The sequence below is a fragment of the Scatophagus argus genome, chromosome 3 (genome assembly GCF_020382885.2).
Source record: "Scatophagus argus isolate fScaArg1 chromosome 3, fScaArg1.pri, whole genome shotgun sequence".
Taxonomy (NCBI): Eukaryota; Metazoa; Chordata; class Actinopteri; family Scatophagidae; genus Scatophagus; species Scatophagus argus.
The window spans coordinates 9988455-10011942 of record NC_058495.1 but is presented as its reverse complement, the minus strand read 5'-3'; the positions used below and the strand labels follow the sequence as shown (position 1 = coordinate 10011942).

The following is a 23488-nucleotide window of genomic DNA, read 5'->3' as shown; positions in this document are numbered from 1 at the left end:
AACCTAAACAGTCAAGCCCAACCTCAAGGAGAGATCAAAATATTTTTGTTTGTAGTTCTGTGTCTTCTAAATTATAGCAGTTTTCTTACATTTTTAGAGTAATTTCTTTGACAGTGTCTCTGTATTCGCACTAAAACCAGTCAGCATGCCCTGACTATGCTTGTTTGGTCTTGGATGTTAGATCAAAGGCAGTCATTCCAAAGAGGACCGGTGGTTTAGGGCCCTACCGTAGTGATGGAATATGGGCCTTTTGTTTCTGACAGGAACCACAACAAAAGAAGGACAGGTGCCAAGAGAAGGTGGTTGGCTGAGTTCTGAACAGTGCCCTCTGCCCTACTTCTGCACACACACAGATATACATACTGTACACTGATATCCTGCTTGTTTGTTTAGAGCAAACCCACACATTCACACACACACAGACACACACACTTGCAGAAGTGTGCCCCCCCCCCCTTCATTGTTATAGTTTCCATGGTTTGTTCAAATACCACCAGTCTGTTCCTACCTCTTGGTGAAAGGAAGTAGTCCATGTGGATAAAATAGTAGGAACGCCTTATATAATGTAATATCGACATAATACATTCTGATACAAAAATACTGCAAAAACAGAGCGAATTCAATGCCAGGTAGAACTTTCTGAGCTCAAATGGATATAAGGCAGTATTGGATTGCTGCTTCCAGATGTTTCTGTTATTTTGTCCATCTCAAATCTAAATTTTCAATCTCAGATGTACGGCAGTCTCGATTTGTGATCACCACTGTTTCAATTTGGTGAACATCACAGTGAAATTTACCATAACACCCTCAGACTAACAAGACACCCTTTACCAAGTCACCCAAAGACTGAATTTCAGCCGTCCAGGGATTTACACTGATTGCATTTGCAAATTCAGGCTGCCTCCCTGAGGCAAGGAGAGGGGAAACACTGTATGCACTATAGCAAGGTGGTTAACTTTGCTCGTTTTAAACTTTTAAACTTCAGGCCGTTGTGATAGTTTCCTCGATAAGAGAGCAGTAAAGACTTGTCAGAACTTGTCTGTGCTTGGCAGATCAGCACTGAAAGTGAAATCAGAGAGCTTAGATTGTGACATGTTGTCTAAACTTTACTGGAAGGGAACAGCATTCTAAGTGGGAGGTAATTTGACTGAAGATTCATGCCCGTGGGTGGGATAGGCTTTGGGTGTGTGCAGAACTCCAGTCTGTCGAGGATTGTGACAGATATTTCTCAGTGCAGCCCGTGCAACATGACGCAGGTGTTAAACAACTAGATATAGTAAAGTGAGCATCCATATGGTGAGCAGCAAAACTCTATCTCTGTAAGACATCTTCCCTGCACGACCTGTTAAGGTGTTTTGAAGTTAAAACTTAACCCTTGATGTGGTCCTCGGATATTCTGGTTCACAACAGAAAGAGGAGGAGGAGGAGAAGAAAGAGCTTTGGTGCAGCTTAGGTAGCCAGTCATCTGTTTTTACAGGGCTGCTAAAAGAAGTGTGAGCAGCACTCTTTTCCAAGGTCAGAAATTGCTCATGGCACGACCTAAATGTGTGTGTAGTTTATCGTCTGTTTATAAACAGTTTGATAGTTCCTCAAGTCTCAAGGTGTTGATTGGAAACCTCATGATAACAACAAGACTCAAGGAAGTCACTGCTTCCAGCCAAGAAATAGTCGGACTCTGCAACTCGACATTTTTACACATTGTTTTTTGTGCCAATAAACAATTAGTTTGTGAGATTTAGAAATGTTGAAAGGTGGATTTGTTTTTGGTGTTAGACAAATAGAGCTTCACCTTGCTTTAAGTCTTTATGTTAAGCTAAGCTAAGCTCGGTGTCCTGTAGCTTTAGTTCCATGGATACCAATTTGAGAGTTGTATTGATCTCAGCTCAGCTAACTCTCAAGGACAGAGTGGATAAGCTTATACATGAAAAGCTTACATGAAAAGTTAGAACTGTAAATATTACACAAATAGTGAAGTGAAAGCCAAGTGATCCGTTTAGATATAACATCACCTGTCTCGGCCCAGCATGGGAGAAGCGAAGGTCTCGTCAGTGTTGACTCTTCGCACTGATGCTCAAGGAGACTTTTTTGTGCCTCGATTGATAAATTGAGCACAAAATGTAATGATTTGGCATGTCAGCAGCATATCTTTCTGCGTCTGCAGCCTACACATAGGCTCAGTCTTGGGTGGTTTTTGTTCAGAGTATTAGACAATGTGCTGCTGCCACCACTGAACACCACTACTGCCTGCCTTGGGATTAAATGATTGCACAAGGAATGATCTGTCTTCTAAGTGAATGACCAGCTAAGCTTTATGAGTTAGAAGTCTGCAGCAAACATAACAGCCATAATCAAATCAGGTGGTGTCAGTGTGGAGCACACCGACATCTGGTGCGGTTGTGTATGCATGCTGTAGTTTTTGTGTGTCTGCTTAAAATTGTGTGCCTGCCCCTGCAATAAAAGCTGAAGTATGCATGAAAGATGTATGCGCTATTGTCTCCAACACCAGCAGTGTTTTATTGCCCGTTCCCTTGACAGCTCCCCAATCAGTGTCTGTGGCCTCTTTATTGATAAATGGGCTACTATGATGTCATTAACTGTTCACAGTGTCTGAGTTATTGCCTGCTATCAGTGTGTTTGTGGCTCAAGGGGTCTGCAGTAGATAAATCTCAGTTATCAGCAAAGTTTTTATGGGTGGTTATAAAGATCTCATGGATGACTAAGTCAAAGTGACATCTAGACAATGTGCAAAGTAACGCCTGTCCCAGTTGAACACTGACTTTACTGTTACACTCCTGCCCCTCTCTTACATCTGTTCTATCTCTCTGTCATCACAGAACACCTCTACTGTATGTGAGGTGTCACTGTGGGAATCCTGCCATTGTCCGTGTCTGAGCACTGGTCTCAAAAGAGGAGTTGGTGCATTGTGGGTTTAAGCTCAACTAAAAGGGACTGCAGTGTTATTAATGAAGGTTCAACATTGTGGGTAGAGCTGACAAAAGTCAATGTAATAATGAAACAGGGGAAGAAGCATCACTTGTATCTGTCATACAGTCATACAGAAAAACAGCCACTCCTGATGCATGCATAGGAGCAAATCTGTCCACAAGACAGGAACTCCTTAAGGAAATGTCTTCTAATTTGGTGCAAACATCCACTTGGACTCAAGAACAGACTGATTTTGGTGGGCAAATGTCAGACATCACTGTGACTCCAAAAACCCAAAAATCCATACACTATTTGGACAAAATTTCACACAAATTTCTAATATGATATGATAATGATGACATTTTATATTCAGAAGGTCAAAGGTCAGCTTCAGTGTGACATCATATTGTTTTCTGTCCGTTATTCAACACCATAATTCAGAACAGAAGGGCAGATTGTGACCATATTTCACGTTTGGTCAGATAGTGAATTGGTGACACTAATCTTGGGCGGACACCTTCAGAGCTGTGCTGATTGTACACATCTTTTGTGCCATGATGTGTGTGAAACATCCACATTTTGGAATTCTGTGGCATCCTTGTGTTCTGTCAGAATGAGCTTTATTGGCCAAGCATGTGAGCATACGAAGGAATTTCACTCTTTCTTTTTCTAGATGAAAGTACACAGCAACAGAGACATATACAGCACAAGTCCACCTCAAGCTCACTGGTTTTCATGATGTTGAGCTTCAGGTGATTGCTGTTACACCATGTGATGAAGCCCTCCATCATCCCTCTGTTCTCGGCAGCTCTGTACTTCCTTCTCTGTAAAAATAGTCACTAAATGAAGACAGCATGTTTCCCATTGGAAATATGTATAAATGAATATGTTTAGTGCTCGTTCAAGACAAATGAGCTTTCCTCCTTATCATCAGTCTATCTCTTGTTGCCCCCTCTCCATGCCTCGAGATTCATTTCCGTCTGCAATTTAACTTATGAGTCTGTTGACTGCTGCACGCACGCAAACACACACACACACACACACACACACACACACACACACACACACACACACACACACAAACAAACCCGCAGAGAGTCACTTACGTCACTGTCACTGCTTTGTTAAGTGTCGTGGCTCAGCTATTAAGAAAAGAGGGCCATGGGGCCATTAGGTCACAAGCTCAAATGTCATGTGTCAAAGGGTCACAGTTGCAAGTCACAAGGTTAAAGACAATCAAATCTTGTTTTTCTCTACATGCAGCATTTCTGCACTTTGACCAAAACAAATTCTCGGTACATTTACGCGCAAGTCATCATTTGAATTGTTCCTTCTAAACAAGATGACATGTTTTTTTCATTTGGGGAAAGACTTTTGTGTTGTGTCTAAAATAGTTGTGTTAAGTTAGAAAAGATGTGATTTAAGTCCTTTACTGTTTTGTTTTTCATCTTTGTTTAGAGCAGCATGTGTTCCGTAAATTTGATGCGGTAAATTCCCTTTATATGATTTCCTCATCACTGTGAAGTCTTTTATGGTGTTGATAACCACATGTTTTTACCATCAGATGTTTTCACTGCTAGAAACGGGGATGTATATCTGGTCTTTCAGAACAAGGTTGTATGAAGAGTTAGCCACCACGCTGACAATTTCAGGCTGAAGGTTCTTACTTTCATCTTTTGGATCCTGACTGTTTGAATTTGGGGCTCTTTGACTCTCACAACTTATGTCTTACATTTGCCCTCAGTAAATGCCACACTCGCTGGTCTCATACCAGCTCTGCTGTCTTAGCGAGGGAACGTTTTCTCAGAGCCGTGCTGACCACACATACTTGACATTCCTCTCTTTTTGATAGCACTCACCATAGTTACTCAGAATGAAATGAAACAGGATTACAAAGCATCTCACAAAGAAAAAGTTAACCTTTAGCTTAAAAAGTGTTGCTGCTGAGACATACTGTATTTTCTTTGTGATTGGTGAAGTCTGTTGATCATGTTTATTGCTGCTGATACCGATTGTTGCTCGTCTGTGAGCCATGTGGTCCCAGTGATTCTCTTGTTTTGTTTATAGCAACTGGTGTAGCTGTTATAGCTGGTGTACCTATTAATGTGGTTGTCCCCAGCTGCAAACGTGAGTGTGCATTAACCCAACTGTTTAAAAACAAACAAACAAAATGTTTACTAGTGGGGATTTTTCACTGGGGTCGCACTCTTCCACAACAAAGATTTTGCTACGCTGTTTTTCCCGTGCTGAAACAGGCAGGTACTCTCCCCTCACACACGAGGGAGATCTACTTCCCATAACACCTGACACCGTGAGCGCTTGACATTAAAGTTTGCCCGGGGCAAGTTAACTCTGTGTTTGGGCGAGCGAAATGCCTCTTGCAGTTGTCTAAATAGTCGAGTGTAGAATAAATGTGCTATGTAATGTAACATCATCTACAAATAAATTGTGCACTGTCTCACAGAGCTGCAGGCATGAGTCTGTCTCACCACCAAGCATTGCAGGACTGATGTGAAAAAACTCACATGAGGGACACTGTAGAAGTTAATGCTGGGGTTGACAGTGTAGCATAATGCATAATGTTACTAATGATGAATGTGTCTGGAATGCTGCATGTTTCATTGTTTTGCCCGGAAGATAATCGCTGTGGTGTTCCAACGAACACTCCCGTGTGATTGTATTACTTTCACAAGCTTTGTAATCCAGTGATGAACTACACTCTCTTTTTGGACATTTTGTTAAATACACCCATAATGAAACTGTAAATCCAAATGTTTTCTGTGATTATTGTTCTACTTTTTTGTGTTAAAAACAGTTTTTCTTGTTGTTGGCCATCCACTAGCAATCCCATGATGTTCTGGCAAGAGTGATGGAAGAAGTACGTTGTAAGTAAGGTGTCAATTGTAAAAGTACTTGACTGGTTACTATAAAGCATTGACTGTGCTCTCCCAATCGCAATTTACTGAACATTGGCCAGTAATGATTGGCAGCCGACTGATCTGACTGCAAGTTCACAAACAACATAAAACAATAACAGATTTAGAGCCTTTATTGCATGTAAACTTCTTTTGGGCTGATGGAGGCACATTAGAGAAACCACAATCATTAGGTATTTATTGCCATTTTCTAGGTGATGTGATCTAAAAATATCAGTTGTTTTGAAGAGCATAGTAAGGGTAGCTGTACTTGATAGTCTGTGAATGTACTCTCTCAGGATAGTATGTATAGTATTTGTAGCCTGGGCTTCCAGCGATAAGGTTATGTTGACAGCATCTGAGTATGCTGAGGCTGTAATTCAGGCACAGATGCAGAACATGAGAGGTAATGGCACAGGTCCTGCTGTCCCACATAGGAACAATCTTGCCAGTAAATGATAAGCTCCTGGGCTTAGTATGTTACCAGCTAACTGTTGCCATGACAAGATTGTTGTCATATGTCCCATTGGTCAATAGGAGCACCAGCCATTTTCCATGACCAGAAATAAGTCAGGTTTGGTGTTATATTTTGGAGATGCGTAATTTTCTTAGCAATAAAAAAATAACTGAACAGCCTCGCTATTTGTATATGAAAGTTGGATAAGATATTTGGATATACATGTTTTCCAAATTTTAGTTAGAAAGAGTGAATGTTCTGTTATCATATGATAACATATGATAATTGTTAGAATAATTGTAAATGTTATCCAGACACTTGCATAATTAATAACATACAATAGATATCTAACCGTGCTTCGGCAGAGTCTGAGAGTACAGTCGCTGTCTACCTCGTGCTTGTTTTCTTTGTGCTGCAAACTAAATTTGGAAGGCAGGGTGAAGGAGGTGGAAGGAGGGAGAGCACTTATGATTAAAGACCGAGAGAGAAAAAAGATTTGGAGGAAAGAATAGGTTCAGGATGGACAATTAATAAGAGAAGAAGAGAAGAGAAGAGCTTGGTTAAACCAACAGAACAAAAAGGACGGACCGCTTAAGAGGAGACAGATAGACAACAGGTCAGTTGGAGACAGTTTGTTCTGATGGTAAAAGAGAAGCAGGCCAGACAGGCTATGAAAAAGAGTAGAGAGAACACTCAGCAGGTTTATCTTGTTTTTGCCGCTGCAGATTGTGTCACAATACACAGAAACCTTCATAGGTTTTTTCTAAATGCACACAGGTAGTCTGAGCTCCTATTAGTGTTCTTACCTTATGAAAACAGCAACCATCCAAGTCTACGTATTCCCTGTTCCAGTTTGATAAAACGTGTGGACTCTGATGGTTGTGGCTTGGGACTTCGAGACAAACCAGAAGAATGATGTTAATGGTATAGGAAACTGTCTCAGGGGTTGCAAGTAACACCGCTCATTAGCCTGTGATGTGTATTGCCAGACAGCACTGAGCTACTTCATGAACAATTAAATGAGGGGTTACTGCTGCAGACCAAACTCTCACATTGTATAGAAACACTTTGTATCAGGGCACAGTGTCTCTCTCTGTCTGTATCTACACTGTATGCTGTGCAATAACTGCAAAATTACCAGTTCATTATCAGTTTATACCAAAGATTAAATTCTCATTATTCCCCTTAAAGCAACATTAACTTTCCATAGAAATATAGTTAAATGTTGTGCGTCCAGGTTGTCAAATACTGACACTTGGGTTGGTGGCTCAGGTTCGATGTCAGCCCAGAGTGTCGGCATATGACGATGTGTCAGAGAGACTCAAAAATCGACTATCTTACTACAGTTACGTGGTGTGGCTTTCAAAAGATAGATGACAGTTTCACTGTTGTTTACTGGGATGCAACAGGAAAAACTGGACTTTTTGTGTTGTGCATTTAGAGGGGAATATCTTGTGTCTGCATCTGGTAGCTAATTGTGTAGTACCAGAAAGAAAATGCCCACAGCAAGTGAATGCAGGACGGTGTTTAACAATAAAGAAAATGCTAATGTCTGACATGTCTTTTGCCATCTGCCGCATACACATAAACACAAAGGTGGGAAATAGCTTCACTTCCACACAATCACCTGTTGTTGTCATTGTTTTCATGTAGCAACCTGATATTTCCCCAAGAACACTCTCAGGAACCTTCTGTAATGGTGTCTTGTTGCAGTGTAATGCAGTGTAATTTAGCTTCTGTACGCTCAGTAAGATGACGTAAATATCCTCGCAGAACTTCTGTTTGTTCCCTGGTGGCTTTTCAGAAGCACGTGACATTAAAGGAACCACTCTGGAAGTTTGGATTTACCTGTACAGGATTTGCATAAAGTTGACTTGCAGATAATTCAAAATAGACCCCCAATACATATTATTATAACTTATAATACAGATCTGTGTTGCTCATGTGTTTGCAAACATAATGTATGGCCTAACATTTTGTAGCCTCAAGGTCTGTGGAAAAGTCACAGCTAAGTAACCACCCGGATACCAAAAGCTGACACATTTCAGAGTGTCTTCAGTTCATTATGTCACCATGTAAACAAAGTAGTGATATATTGGTACAACAGAGGGCACAATAAAGTAATCAAGGCTTTGACCTGTGATCTCTGCTAAGTTGATCTTCCAACCTAACTTACAAAAGACAATGTACATCTCCAACATGGCTTAATGATAATTTCAGAAGTAAATAAATGGTGAGGCTGAATTCAAGGAAGGAAGGAGCACAAGTGAGAAAAACATAAGTGTGAAAGTCCATTTTTCCTTACACTCTACCATCACCTTACAGTCTTTTATTCTGTAAGTGAATAAAGAATTAGGATGAATCACCACCTGGCCTGTGCAGTGTGTTGTTATCCAGACACACCCACTCCCGGGAGAAGTCCAAACCTGTTGAGAGAGAGAGAGAGAGAGAGAGAGAGAGAGACACACAACACCACAGGAGATTAAGTAGGTGCGGTAGTGCCTTGTCCTGGTAGATTAGGTAAATAAATAGACAAGCAGGAAGTGAAGGGGTTAATGAGAATAAAGCAAGAATTCTCTATGATTCAGGATAGTTTTGTACTCATGTCACTCAAAAGATTGGGTAACTGGTGGGTGCACTGGTAGATCCTACAGTTTTCATTTCATTCACCACCAACTCTAAGCAGAACTTATTTTAGAATCAGAATCAGAATCAGCTTTATTTGCCAAGTACATGTGACCATACAAGGAATTTGACTCCGGATTTTTCTCTCTCCTGTGCACCATACAAAATACAAAATAACAAATAATAATAATAAAAAAATGAAGAATAAAATATTTACAAGAAGAAAAAAACAAGATATAAATATGTATATATATATATATATATATATATATATATATATATATATATAATATGAAAATTATCTGTAAAAATGAAGTTAAGTGTTTGTACGGTGATGTTTTGCCACAGAAATTTGTTTTACCTGAAAGCTTCTGTTTTTTTTCGTTTTATAAACAAGTGTTGACACAGTATAGCTGACATTGGTGTGGGTCGTCAGCTTCACAGCGAGCTCTTAACACTCAAGTCACGCTGGGGAAACAGTGAGGAGAAAAAGGTTGTTACAACAGCAAGTATGTGTAACAACGTGCCCCTATCGAAGAAAGAGGTGGAATTTTGTCAACTTGTTGTGTAACCATTAATCTCCTTAGTATACTTACTCAGTCCTACATTACGCCAAGCCGGTACAAAGACACCCTGTTTGAGACTCTGTTCCCCTTTTTAAGTAAATCTTAAGTCAAATGTTTGTGATAATAGAAAGACAATTGAATTGCAAACGCAGTGGTCACAGGGGAACAAATGATGATCTAATAACCAGCAGTACTAAGACACCTTTTATGTATGATGGAATTATTTATGAGTGTTTTTATAATCATTAACTTTTTAAACACAGAGTTGAGTTGTCCAAGGTGTCTAACTTCCCGCATGCGAGAGTCTGAGCCAAAGCGGAAACAACACTCTGTATGCTGTTAACTAATGCGGTTTGTATGTAATGGATCATCCGACATCATCCTTGTGTCCCCTCTGAATAATTTGACTGGCTTATCGGTTTTAACTAATGTTGTAATTATCTCTTGGTCTTATGGATTTATGTTATTATTGATTCTGGTTTGTCTTTTGCTCCATATACCTGATCATTCTGTCTGTAACTTGTAATTGCTGCATTGGCCATTTATGTCTGGTAAAAGAAGTCTGCTGACTGAGTGGCACTTCCTTCATAGTCATTAGCAGGGCCTTAAACATCATTGTAAGCCAATATTAAATTGTGGAAAAAATGTGACTTTTTGTTTAAAGAAGCAGAAATCTATTGTTTAAAAGTTCCTTCCACCTTCTGCTTTCCACTTTCCACTGTTATGATGGGCAGTTTTTCAGGTCAAACAGCCATTATCTGTTGATAAACTGGTCTATATGGAGGCACTGGTCTGTTGGTCTGTCTTTCATCTCTTTCATCCCCAGCTGCAGTGAAATGTGTGAAGATGTTCATGTGAAATATGAGCCTGTGTGCAGGGATGCACTTGCCACCTGAACCAGTTCAACTGTCTTATTGCAGTTTTGTAGTTCGTATTTCCTGAGAAGCTGTGACGCTGACAATACAGGAACTTTAAAAAGCCTTCAGCATAATTTTTACTTCCTGCAAAAACTTTTTGTGTGTTGCCACACACTTACATATGATAAAATACAAGTTAAACTTTTGTCGAGCTTTGAGCCTCTTCGTTGTAACCTGCAGTGCCAGCTGTAGCAGCAGCAGCAGCTGAATGACCCCTCTGTCTGAGCTCAGCCTTTTTGTGTGTGAAACTGGAAACAATGGGCGTCCAATGAGACAAGAACCATGTTCCTTAGCTGTGAGCCACCGTTAGAGGGGGAGGCCGAAAGGGAGGAGGGGAAAGGCCTTTTGTGTGTATTTGTGTGCTTGTGTGTTTGAGAAAGAAAGGGGGGACGTGTTTGGAAAGATGTGGAATAATGTGTGTTTGTGAAGCAGAGTAGAGTAGATGTATGGGTTTTCTAGTTTCTAGCATGTGTGTGTGTGTGTGTGTGTGTGTGTGTGTGTGTGAATGGGTGAGGGGCAGGGGATGCAGGGGGTGAAGTCCCCTGTATAATTAGTCTGTTAATCCGGTTTTGAGCAGCGTTAGAAGTTAGCAGAGGCCTGTTTTAGTGAGGTTTTGTTGCTGCCATAAGTCCAGTGTTAAATGCTGTCTGATGAATGTAATTTACAGTGATTTTAACCTGCGTGAATCCTCAAAGAGAGTAAATCCACCTGTCTGAAAGCTTTATTTCTTCAGTCTCACTAGAACAAAGGGCTGGAGTGCACTACTGCCTAAAGGCTAAGTAAGACTGATTCTTTCTCACTTACATATACCATTTTTTGTTCTTTTCACACGTCTTTCTGTGTAGTAGCTCTGTACTTTTCATACTGGGTCTTGTGTTTGGAGTTTGCACTGACATTCATGACGCCTCTCATTTCTGGTCTGTGCGTTGTTTTGTTTTTTGTTTTTTTTGGGGCTATGTGTCATACAAAAAGTTCTGTTATAACCCACACTCTAATGTGCAGCCACACCCTACTCATTATGTTTCCTGTCAAATACCCAGAGGATACTCCTCTTTACTCTTTTCCACACAAACCATGTAATCTGATGACAGTCACACTCACATTCTATTCATCTGGTTTCATTCCGTTTACCTCCTGCCCTTTCCACATCAATCCCTTTTATTGAAGAGAAAACGTGGGTATAGCGCATCTCAAGCACCAGGGGGCAGGAGATCACCACTTTTTATATACATTCAAATGAGTTGTGAAGTTTGTTTTCTCTCCATTTATAAAACAACTACGGACAATTTGCGCAGATTTGTTGTCATATGTCACAAACATTACATAGGCTATATAATCTACTTTTCTTTTAAGATCTCTAATATGTCCATACCTGAGAGGTCTTTGTGGTACAGAGAAAAAAATCCTCAGTTCATTATATTGTATTCTGTTGTGTTCTTAGGAGCCTGACCATAAAGACACAATGCAGATTGAAGGGAAAACCACCGTCCTTTCCAAAAGGAAAAAGGTTTATATCCAGAAAGCTCATAAAGAGAAGCTCAACTTCTTTGTAAATTTCCCTCCTGCCGCCTTCCTTTTACTTGTTAGTTTTCCCCTCACTCACAGTCAGTTTCTAGTGACTTATAAAAACCCTATAACTTCCATGCTATCACAATAATGTTCCCATAATACTTGAGCAGGGACTAACAACATGTGATAAGGTTATAGCGACCATAACGCACTTTTATGGCACCTTAACGTGGTTATCACTTCTGTATTCCTAGAAGGACTTGTCTGCTTTACATCAGCAGCCATGGTGTTGTTTAAAATCCTGCGGCAAAACTACAGCATTGGGACTTGTGATACTTTTCAAATTTAACAGGGAGTTAATGCAGCTCTTTAGGTCCCTCACTTCCCTCTCTGGATGTGTTTGGAGAGGCTGATCTTGCGCGTCAAACATCCCTGATATTTGAGGCGCTCCAGGGATTTATGGAGCATGCCCAGTGCGCCCCTCTCGCAGGCAGAGGAAACCACTGCTGCAGCATAGGAGTCATACCAAGCATAGCCTGCGTGTCAGTGCAGTCGACTTACAGCTGGCTGTGAGGAGAACTGACGCTACTCTCTCTTCTTCTTTTTTTTAATATTGCTTTCCATCACTGCGATACGTTTACCCATATTTCAGAAAAGTTTCGTGAAATAGTTCAAATAAGTGCGGGAATCCGGTCTCTCTCCTCTCTGTCGGGCTTTATTTTAGTAAGGAGGTTTCTAGACAAACTAAAGTTGGAGGCTGGGCCTTTGGCTTTTTGATCGTCGCTTGAGAGGAGAAGGGAAACAAGCTGGTCTTTTTCTTTTTTTTTTTGGTAAAAAATCCAATAAATGCTACTAACGAAAATGGACCTGTTGAACTACCAGTACCTGGACAAAATGAACAACAACATTGGTATTCTCTGCTACGAAGGTAAAGTGTTTGTGCTGTTTGTGGGTGTTGCTACGGTTGTTTTTAAAACCTCGAAGCGGCCGCTGCCGATTGGCTTTGAGTTAACTTTAGCGACGCTGTTGGTCGAAGTTTTCTCTCTGGTTACATGTGCTAACGTAGCTGTTGCTTTTCACAAGCTTTTCGGAGAAAACCTTTAATACATGTTGATGAACTGACTTTTTACACAGCTTAAAAAAAAGAAAGAAAAATAACTTCTCAGCGGTCTGAAGTTCATGCGTACCCCGTTTTTCCTCATGGGACGCAGGTTGGCTAGAGCCGCTAGCAACGCGTTAAACTTTAGTTTGAGTTTTCACTTTTAACTGTACTCACACTTTCATTCGCTCGTTATCTGGAAAAACTTTCGAGTTTGTTTATGAGCCTGTCTTATCACTTCTGTGCCATTGACCGCTCTTGTAAAGGAAGACCTGGCTAATGACTGAGATCAAAGGCTGAATAACAGACTGTAACGTTGAGCCATGTGTGGATTTCATGGCTCTCGCCCTATGGCTGATTCATGCCGTCACTACTCACTCACTTATTCATATTTTCTGCTCTCTGTTATTAATATAACCTGTCTGACTTTCCTCTCATTTTTATATGTGGCTAAAATCCATCTCTGTGTCTTTTTGTTAAGTGCCGAGATTTCTCTTGTCTTTGCAGTTATTTCTTACTGTTATGTCATTAACACACATGCCCTGTCCAACCAAAGTACCTGACTTTGGAGCAGGGTAACTCGTGTCCTGTGCTCTGCGGTTAGTGCTCATGTGTCAGCGGCTGTAATATCACCCAGTCTGTCTGTCTGTCTTGGGGGCTCAATACAAGTTCCTTCCTGTGCCCCTGATTTGTACTGCAGCATGCCAAAATCAACCCCAGCATCGAAAGATAAACAAAATCCTTTTTTTTTTTTTTTCAGTTCACAAGCATGTCTGCAGTTGTGAAGTCTGCCTACATTTTTCAGATTTTACATGAACTACAACTAATGATATATTTTAAGTGAAAAATTACCCCACAGGAAGACCTAGTGGGAAACAAAATGTTAGTATACTAAATAGTAAAGGTTTACTGTAGATGGTCACAAGTGATTAATCTCCATCTGAGGTTGCACTGAAACAAAAGAAAACATTTCCATGGGGAACTGATCAGGAAGTTTTGTTGTCATCTGTTCTCCTCCTCTGCTGTGCATTAGCGTATTATTCACATACTGCTACTGCGCCACAGTTGGCAGCTACTCTCTACATAACATGATGAACTTGTAATAGCCCTCCTGTTAAACCCACACAACTGAAAACCGTTTTGCTAGGAGACAGAGACCGTTCAGCAGGTGTCCAAGTAGGTAGAAGATGTTTTTGTTTTTGTTTTTTTCTTTTTAGTTGTTAAACATTTGATTAAGGTTTATGTCAACAGAGTTGTGCTTCTGTCTGTTTCTAATGCTAATACGAGAAAACAAGTGTTATGTTGCTGTAATTCCTGTTTGACAAACTGCAGATAAGTCTTGCTCTTAGGCATGTGACTTTTCAAGTTTCGAAGTTTGGACTCGCATGCCATTTTTGGGGGAAATTTCAGTGTCAGTAAAGCTCACTCCTCAGTGCAGTGATGTTGTAGCAGATAAGAACCCCTGGTCTGGGATTGAAGCCAGTCAGAATTGGTTTTCTGTGTCACTGCAAAGCTTCATCTTTGTCAGGTTTCATCCTGTGCGTCTCAGTGAAGAAAATTACAGGAATTAAGAAGGGAGAGGACTACTTTTAGTAGTCTTTTTATACTTGTATGTCTTCCGGGCATCTCTTTTATGTGTTGGGTTTTCGACACAATGCTTTATTTCTATCTCTGGAAGCACATCTCTGCAGGATAAGCCCATGTGTTTGTTTTTTTTTCTTTTTTTTTCCCCTCTGGGTGTTTTTTGTGTGTGCTGTTTTTAGCTGACAGAGCTAAAACTGACTCCATCATGTGCCTCATGATAAGAAAACAAAGATAAAAAAAACAGGGAAAAGAGCCAGTCTGTAAAAAGAGTGAAGTAAAAGACCTTCATGTTCAAACATGTTGAGCCAAGAAGGGATTGGAGGTGCTTAGTGATATTGTGGCTGTTCTGACTTGTTGTTGTATGCATGAGCTCACGTACTTGTGCACATTGCCTGCCAAATACAGATGTACATGCTCATATATACTGGTACACCAGTGTCCCAAGAGCTTCAGTCAGACAAGTGCAGACATGACAGTTATTATTTCCCATAAAAGTCATGATTCCTCATTGAAGTGTTTGGGTAGTTCGCACTGTCCCAACTTCTCCATTAACCTCTGGTTCATTGATTTGTTTGTGTATCACATCATTTTTGGGAAGGATGTGTCATATAACTGATTTATCGACATATATCCTTAACAAACTGGTATGACTCTGTTCATCTACAGTTTGTGACTTTTCTGGTGAACATTAAAAACAGCAACAAAAAGAATCAATAATTATTCCAATTCAATAATTCCAGGTGTGTTAATTTGCGTTAAAGTAACACTGATTTTGACCATAATTTGATGACCAACTTCTGGATGGATGTGTCAGAAAATGTGTCATATTGCAATGTTTGTTATGAATGGGAACTAGTTCTGGGAATTCATGCTTAATCATAAATGTTACCCAACCATTTGCATGCATGAAAGAATGAATGAATGAAGTAATGAAGTCCTTTATTGTAGCTGGTTGTCCTGTATTGTGGTTGCTTGTTTGGTTGAAGTGCTCATAGTCAGTACTTAAAATGCCAGATAGCACGGCAGGAAAGGAGCACTGGAGTCAACCCATACTGTCTTGGGATTTATTTTTGGTCAATATTATTTGAACTTGTCTCATCCTAAATTACAGGAAGCCAACAAGATGAACTGAAGCTATTATTGTCAAGTACAATTTTGCCTTTTAGTGCCTACTGCTCATTACTGTTATCACTGCAGTTTTTTTCTGTACAGTCAATCAGTGTTATTACACTGCACATTGTGTTTGAGATCAGTGTTGGTACACATTCCCAGTTAGGAACACAACCTCTGATTGGTTGACAAATAAGCGCCGGTTTTTCACATGCGGTTGGAAAAAATCCATACTGTCACAGTCCTAGTTATTACAGTAACTGACGAAGGAAGTCCATTGATTAGCTAATCAACAACAGTGCCAAGTTGTAAATAGTTGCTAACTGCACACTTCAATCTCCTGAAGCACATCAACTGATTGCTCCCATTTAATTTCAGTCGATGTTGTCTCCCAAACACATTAAACTGTGGTTTTGATTATATTCTTGGAAATGATTGTTTTTAGTCAGTTGTCATCTACTATATGACCGTCCTGCTTTAGCTCTGTCTCTCTTTTTCTTTGTGTGTCCAGTCTCCTGTCTTGCTCTCCAACTCTCCCTTTTCTTTCTGTAAAGCTGCTATCAGTTGTAGGCCTGGCAGTTCGGGCTGTAGGGGAATGCTGACTGTCCCTTTTTGCTGATGAACAGGAGAAAATAAACAAGGACGAACACCTCAAAGCTGTGGACTTTTGTCAGCCTCTCTCCCTCTGTTTTTGTCTGTCTTGCTGTCTGTTCCTCCTGCCAGATATCAAACATGTTGAACATTCGGTTTAAAAGTTCACCTCTAACACCGACAAGAATGTCTGTAGAAGGGCTTACTTGTATGTCCTTTTAAGTATTTAAAGTGTAAATCTCCATGGACTTAGAAACAAAGACAACCCAGATGGGCAAGTCCAGGTTACTGAGAAACTCCAAAAAATAACCAATTTGCTGCTTTGCAGAGATGGAAGAGAACATCCTTGGACTCTTCTTCATTAAGTATCTGAAGGGGGAAATAAGAGAGGGAAATGACAGAGAGGTTCACTTTCATTTGTAATCCAATCACATCCTGACTACTGGCTGTTTGAAGCCCTGTCAAGAGAAACAGGTTTGATTATGTGGCCCTAATGAACTGAGGGGGTGGAGGGGATGTGGGTGGAATTTTACATATGGGCAGCAGCCCTCCTTCCAATGATTATCTGCTCGTTGAATGGGAAATAAGCATGGCTTGAACAAATAAATAGAATAGATATGACCTTGAACTGGGCCAATATTTCTCCCATACATAAGCGGTACCTAATGTTCTTGAGTGTAGCAGAACGTCATGTTGTCAGTGGTTGTATGAGTACTTGGCTTCTTTCCATGTTCCCATCTGTCTTTTTAATTTGAAGGTAAATTGCACATAAAATGGACCTGTTCTTTGTGCCTGTCTATCTCTGTATTTTCTTTTGGCTTCCGTTGGGCAAATATTCAGTTACATTATGTTACTTCAGAAATTGAAGTTGAATCATCACCTTTTTAAATGAACGTTAGATTTATTGTAAGGGTGCATTAGTTTTACATTAGTGCACCTGACAGACGAGCAAATGGGTACAATGTTGCTTAGTTTTACTGTTGAGCAGCAGTAGTTGACGCTGTAGGACAAAATGTCTTATTTGTTGTTTGAGGGCTTCACTCCTGAACTGCTGATAAGCTGTTATGTTCCCTGGATTCTGATTGGACAGTGTGGTGTCACGGTGTCCCTTCTTTTATAGCCACCCCCTTGTCCTGCCAAAAACAATGATGTCACCCTTGTTGCCATGCTACACAGTGGAGCGAGTAGGAACATGCCAGAGAGGAGAGGAGCTGCTGCTGTGTTTGTACAGCAACAGTGGAGGAATAGAGTACACATTTTATTACATTACCAAACCTTTTCTTCCTGTGTGTGTGTGAGAGAGAGAGCACAATGAGCTTCTGAATGACTTAATGATATAATTATTTTCAGATCGGTTTAAATTGGTTTTCACCCAGATTTGATGACATCATGCATCCAAACTCAGTGTTTCATCCATCTAAAAAAGCCTGTTCACCATAGCTTACAGGAAACTTTCTCCTTCTAGACAGCTCAGAAAGTGTTTGCAGTAAACACACTCTATAGCTCTGTGCTGCTAATTAAATATGTTTTCCATCCAAAAGATCAACATTTTTAAATTTTGAACATAAACTTTATATTTAAATCCTCAGAACCACTAAGAACAAGCCATGTCTAGCAGATTCATTTCTACTGTGTTCCTCTGTTTTATTTATGACAACTGTCTAAATTGTAAGTAATTTTATTTGGAAGAACAGCAGAATAATTACAAACATTTCATAAAATATAGTTTGAATGATTGAATGTCTACCCTGATTTGTCTGTGCATTTCATTCTGCAGCGCCAGTGACACAAAAATAAATGAAACTTTGAAACCTAATTAACACTGCAATTTATCATTGTTTGTCATCTAAAATTATTTAAAATGAATCGGGAGCAACCAGCTGTTGTTGTGTTGAGTATGAGAGTAGTTATGGAGAAAGCTGTGACTTGGAATGGGACTTTTCTTCGAGACTTTATGTTTTGTTTGGGAAGAGTCAGACAGATAGATGCAGCCAAAGCAGTGGAAAGTCCCCGTGCTGAAACAGAGCCAGTGGTAGTTTTCCTGATTCTCTTTTGCTCTTACTCCCACTCGCCGTCGTCTCTGTAGGCTCTCTGTACCAGAACAAGACTGGAGGAAAGCTGAGAGAGTCAGGCACACACAGAGAAATCGTTCACAGCACACACAAACACATGTATACGCAAAAACCCTCCACAACTATTTCTTCCAAAACATTTCCCAACCAGATACTCCTCTGCTTATGCCAGAGGTTTGTGCCTTACTCAGCAAACTGTATATAAGTCAACAGAATCCAAAGTTTGAGCTGGAACACAGCCTATGCCGTAACACTGTCATGAAGTAGTTTTTGTGGCTAACTTGTTTAAAGTGGCAATAAAACCCGTTGCTGTCTACTTGAAAATATCATAAATTTGACTTACTACCACAATTCACATCCAAGTCTAAGCACCTTGTTGGAAGTGCATGTGAGTTGACAGGAAACGCACGGCTGTCAGTTTCTTTTCAGTCATGTTTGAAATGACCAAAGTATAGCCAGCTGTTGGTGAATGCTTGGTGAATGTATCTTAGCCTGGCTTTGTCTTTTTGTCTTTGCTTGTTCAGTGCTTGTGTAAAGGTGGAGTTTACGTGATCAGTGCCCCATATTGATGTTTACATGTTCAAACTTCAGAACAGAGGTTCAACATCACCAGTAACTATTTCTCCTTTATCTTTTCTCTCGCTTGCTGTCTCTCCCCATTCAGGTGAAGCAGCTTTGAGGGGGGACCCCAGACTCCAGTCCCTGTCTCTGTCCTCATCTTCCTCCTCCTCCTCCTCCTCTTCATCATCGTCCTCCTCATCTTCCATCTCCTCCATCTCCAGCCACAGGACAGGTCCACCTCCCATCAGTCCCACCAAGAGGAAGCTGAGTGGGGACCAGGGGGACAGCGACATGGATGACAATGAGCATGTGGCAAAGATGAGCCGACTGTTTGCTGCACAGCTGTGAGTACACGACTGAGATATACTCATTTGCTGTTGCATGAATAAGCAGGCACTTTCTAATAAAATCGATAGGGACCTTCAAATGTAGATACTTTCTAGATGCTCATTTCCTGAGGTGCTATTAAAAAAATATCTCCAATTTTGTGTCACCCCACCTTTTTCTATTTGTGTCTGTCATTCACTCAAACACATTATGGCCTAGAAAGCACATACTGTATGCCCACCCACAAAACTCAGATTTTTGAAATAAGACATTTTTGACTTGTGTGATCGAGTTTTTCTGTGGGGCCAATGTTTGCGAGCTCTTTGCTTGATGAAGTTGCACACGGACAGGCTTTCTCAGAAGTCCCAGTTTGGACTCTTGGGTGCTGTGCCAGGTTTAGCTGGCTGCACAGTGTTCTCCTTATAGCTGCAGATCTCTGGAAGCTTGGAAACAGCGACTGCACAACAGAAAGATTACTCACATTTCCAGCGCTCCCACATTCCCACTTGCAGAGATTCCAGAAATTCTGGAGTGCTTATTGGTGGTGAAGGACTGGAGGGGCTGGAGCAGTGGAGTGAAAGCGCTCTCTCTCATTTGATTCATTTGAGTCAGTCTTGGGACTCCAGCCATTGCTATTTATCGCAGACACAGTCAGGGAGGTGTCAGGTAGAGCAGTGCACTTTCGCATGCATGCTGACTCTTAGCAATATGCGCAGTTGCTGAAAATAGCAGGAATATTGTAATGTCATAACTGTTTCATGCCACTTGTTTGCCAGTCAACATGACTGTGAGGTGACACAATGGAACATAGCAGACATAAATGCACTCGATATTCAGGAGGCCCTGGATTAAGAGTTGAGCACAGTTGCTGGCAGTGTATTTATGTGATTAAGCATGTGCAAACACACAAGTGCATGCAAGGGATGCACATGGAGTGCATGCTGTCATTTGTGTGTGTTGGCACAAACACCTTTTAAACTTTACAGGTAACTGTGGAAAGTTTGCAATGGAAAGCGATTGCAATGGTGACCCAGAGTTGCAAGAAATACACAAGTATCAACAGAATTTTCTCACTCCTGCAGTGTAATCCACTCCTCTGACACCATTATGTTTATGTTCACCATGTTCCAAACTCTTCACAATGTAGCTTAAGACACACACACTTTCCTGTTGCATTCTCTTATCTCAAAAGCTCTGCTGGTAGTAACATATTTGCAGTTTGGAACGTATCAAGCAGCGTAGAGATTGTAAATAAAGGGCTTGTACCCCAGTAAAAGTAACTGCAAAAGTTGTGTTCAGTTATGTTCACTTGCCTGTGTGACAAGGCGGGGATATTTTTACATGGGTTGTGTTACAGGTAGGAATCTTGCTCAGGGGAAGGGTCTTTGTTCCTTCATCTTGTGGTGGATTGGGCTCACACACAACAAAGGATTAGCTTGTGTGTCCTGACATTTGTGCAGAGTCATCTTGTTTTCTGTTATGGATGTGTCAGTGGTGGGAGAATTACCATTATACTCTTCAGAGAAACCAGGCCTATAAATCCATCTTCCCACTTGGTGTTTTATTCTGTTGCCTCAGTTGTTCTTTTATTCCCTGTGAGCTATTTGTCGTGCACGATGCGGTTAACTTCTGCATGCATTGAGAAGCAAATGCTCCTACGTGCGTATCACGAGTTGAATTTTATTTTGCAAGTCAGTCTTCTGAAGTAAAATGGGACTTATTGTTATGTCAGCTTCCAGTTGGTGTTGCAGCTCTTTGCCACAACCTCTAAATGCAGCTATTTTGTGTAGGTAGTTGTATGTGGTGAAAATAAAACTGATCTAAAAAAGTCTTTGATGTTTTAAGACTTTTGAAACTGCTCATTGTACCTTGATTATCTCCCAGAAGTAACCTGTGATAAGCCATAATCCCTTCATTTAATCTTCATTTTAATCATGACCTTGAAGTCATTTGACTCTAATGTCTGTAGGTTAATCTCTACCCAAGAAAAGTCAATTACTAGTTGACTTGCCGCAACCTGGAGTTTAATTCGAGGCTCTCTACAAAGCTTCATCCAAATATTTTTTTTTTCATCCTGGAAACCTATTTGCCTAAGGGACATCCTAAATTTGTCTTATTTTTAGTTATTTAATTTGAGGTTTCTCTTAGGCCTTTCTTTCCTTGCTGAAAGACTTGTTGAAACTTGCAGTCAGAGGCAGCCTCTGAAAAGTCTCCTCCCCGTTTGAATCTGAACTCCTAAGAACAGTGAGTACACTAAAGTGGAGAATGATGGGTTGTCATTACAGAAACAAGTTAAGCTAAAAACAGTCTCTATAGAAAGCAGTCGGTTTTTCTTTAACAAAATACAAGCCCTATGCTACATTTAACTCATGTTCATTTAAAGGAATAGTTCACCTCAAATGGATTTGAATAGACATCCTTTACATCCTTTTTTTAAGCTGAAATATTCACTGAAGCTGTTAAGCTAAAACCTTTAGCACGCACCCTGTTGGAAGGGGGTGCATGAGCTTAATTGTGTGTACGCACACCATCAGATGAGATTTCGTATCATTTTTTTGTTGAACTGCTGCTTTAACACATCTTCATTTCACTCATCCATCAATTGTAAGAACAGTGATTAGATTTAATTTGAAAATGATGGATGAAAATGTTGAATTTTGCTGGTTGCTTCTGTCTGTGCAGCTTGTTTTTTTGTTTGTTTGCTTGTTTTTGTCTGCATTGATTGCTTTCTTCACTGTTGACGGTTTCTGCATGTTTAGGAACTATTTGTTTTCATTTTCTTCTTAAAAAAAAGGGAATGTTCTGTCCCTCTCTTACTCACTGTAACAGTAGTGTATGTGTGTGTGTGTGTTTTTTGTGGAGCTGTGTGTAGTTGCCTTCTGTTTTGTCTCTCAGTATTTTCAGTGAGTGTTGACACAGATGGACACCTGACACCTCAGACCTGATGCGGAGCTGTGAAGTAGGAATCTCAGGTTTCCTTTGTTAACAGTCATGAAAAGCTGAAGTCAGGGGCAGGCACAGGCTGGGGTGAGAGAAAGAAAACTTTTTGATCCGCCTTCAGCTTTTGTCACGTGGGATAGCATTAACAGGCATGAAAAATGAATGTATTTTTACTTTTGACAAAAACCTGTTTATTTAACAATGTGGTTGTGAGTATGTTTTTTTCAGCAGTGTTTTAACAGTGAATTTTCTTTGGTGTGAAGTCACTCGTGGAATACAGAAAAGTTTATTGCATGGTAAATTCTGCATATAAACAGGCTGAAAATATTAAGAGTCCTAGTGACAGGCTGATATGTGGATGTAAACTGTATGGCTGTATTGAATCTGCATGTGTTTGTGTAGGTATGCACATATGTCGTTGTGTGATCAACTCTGTGTGAGTGTGTGTGTGTGTGCGTGAGGGGGCTGTTAGGCAACAGGGGCTACTTTCTCATTTTCTCTGAGGAGTAGGAGGATTCTTGAACAAAGAAGCCTTATCCTGTCCACTGGAGCCTGCGGGCTGGAAGCTTGCTGCTGCCTGCTCGCCTGCCCGCCACTCTGCAGTTGTAGACATGCCAGTATAAAAGTCCTCTTGCTCAGCTGTTTTATCCCTCCTTAAGAGTAAGAACCTCTATAGGCTTTTAATCGATTTAGATTTTACTTATCTGTTCTATTACTTTTGAATTCCTTTTCCTCCATTGAATCCTATTTAGTAAAATCAATTTTAGATAACAGAGATTCTTATTTATTCATTTTAAGCATTAGCTTTTGCTTTTCATTAGTCTTTCTAACCGAAGTCTGGCACTGGAAGCTATGTACCGCTAAGAAAAGGTTACATGAACCTTCTGAGACTGTACTGAAACATGACAAACAAACAGATGTACAAAACAAACAGATTTATGTAGCTACTTCTCGGATGCAGATATAGGTAGAGCCGTCCACTCTATTCAGTAGGCAGTTGCCACTTGAATGGGAATACATGTAGCTTGCTGTTCCTCTATTACAAATGCTAGTTACAGTAAAAACTCACCTCAGACTCTGCAATACCACTTTTAATAATTAGCCAGTGCTGCTTTTAGCAGCCAGCAGCTGTTTTGAGTGTCCATTAAACTCACAGACTAATGTTAAACTAACAATGCTTTCTTACCTTTGTGGTTTTCATCCTGAACAACACACTCAACCTAGGAGACAGGAAGACATCAAACGCTGAACATTAGTTTATATTGACTCCCTGCTGCCTTAAATGTTTGG

At 40.4% G+C, this 23488-nt stretch overlaps 1 protein-coding gene across 3 annotated transcripts in view; it reads left to right on the top strand.

The window, feature by feature from the left end:
- vgll4b (vestigial-like family member 4b) overlaps positions 1-23488 on the top strand; it is a 41656-nt gene that overhangs the window by 5974 nt on the left and 12194 nt on the right. For 2 of the 3 annotated variants that reach the window (XM_046383312.1, XM_046383311.1), the window contains exon 3: positions 19035-19275. In XM_046383312.1, coding sequence (XP_046239268.1) covers positions 19035-19275 — 241 coding nt within the window. Of the gene's footprint in view, positions 1-12392; positions 12843-19034; positions 19276-23488 lie in introns of those variants that run through there. The other variant, XM_046383309.1, reaches the window with a different exon arrangement.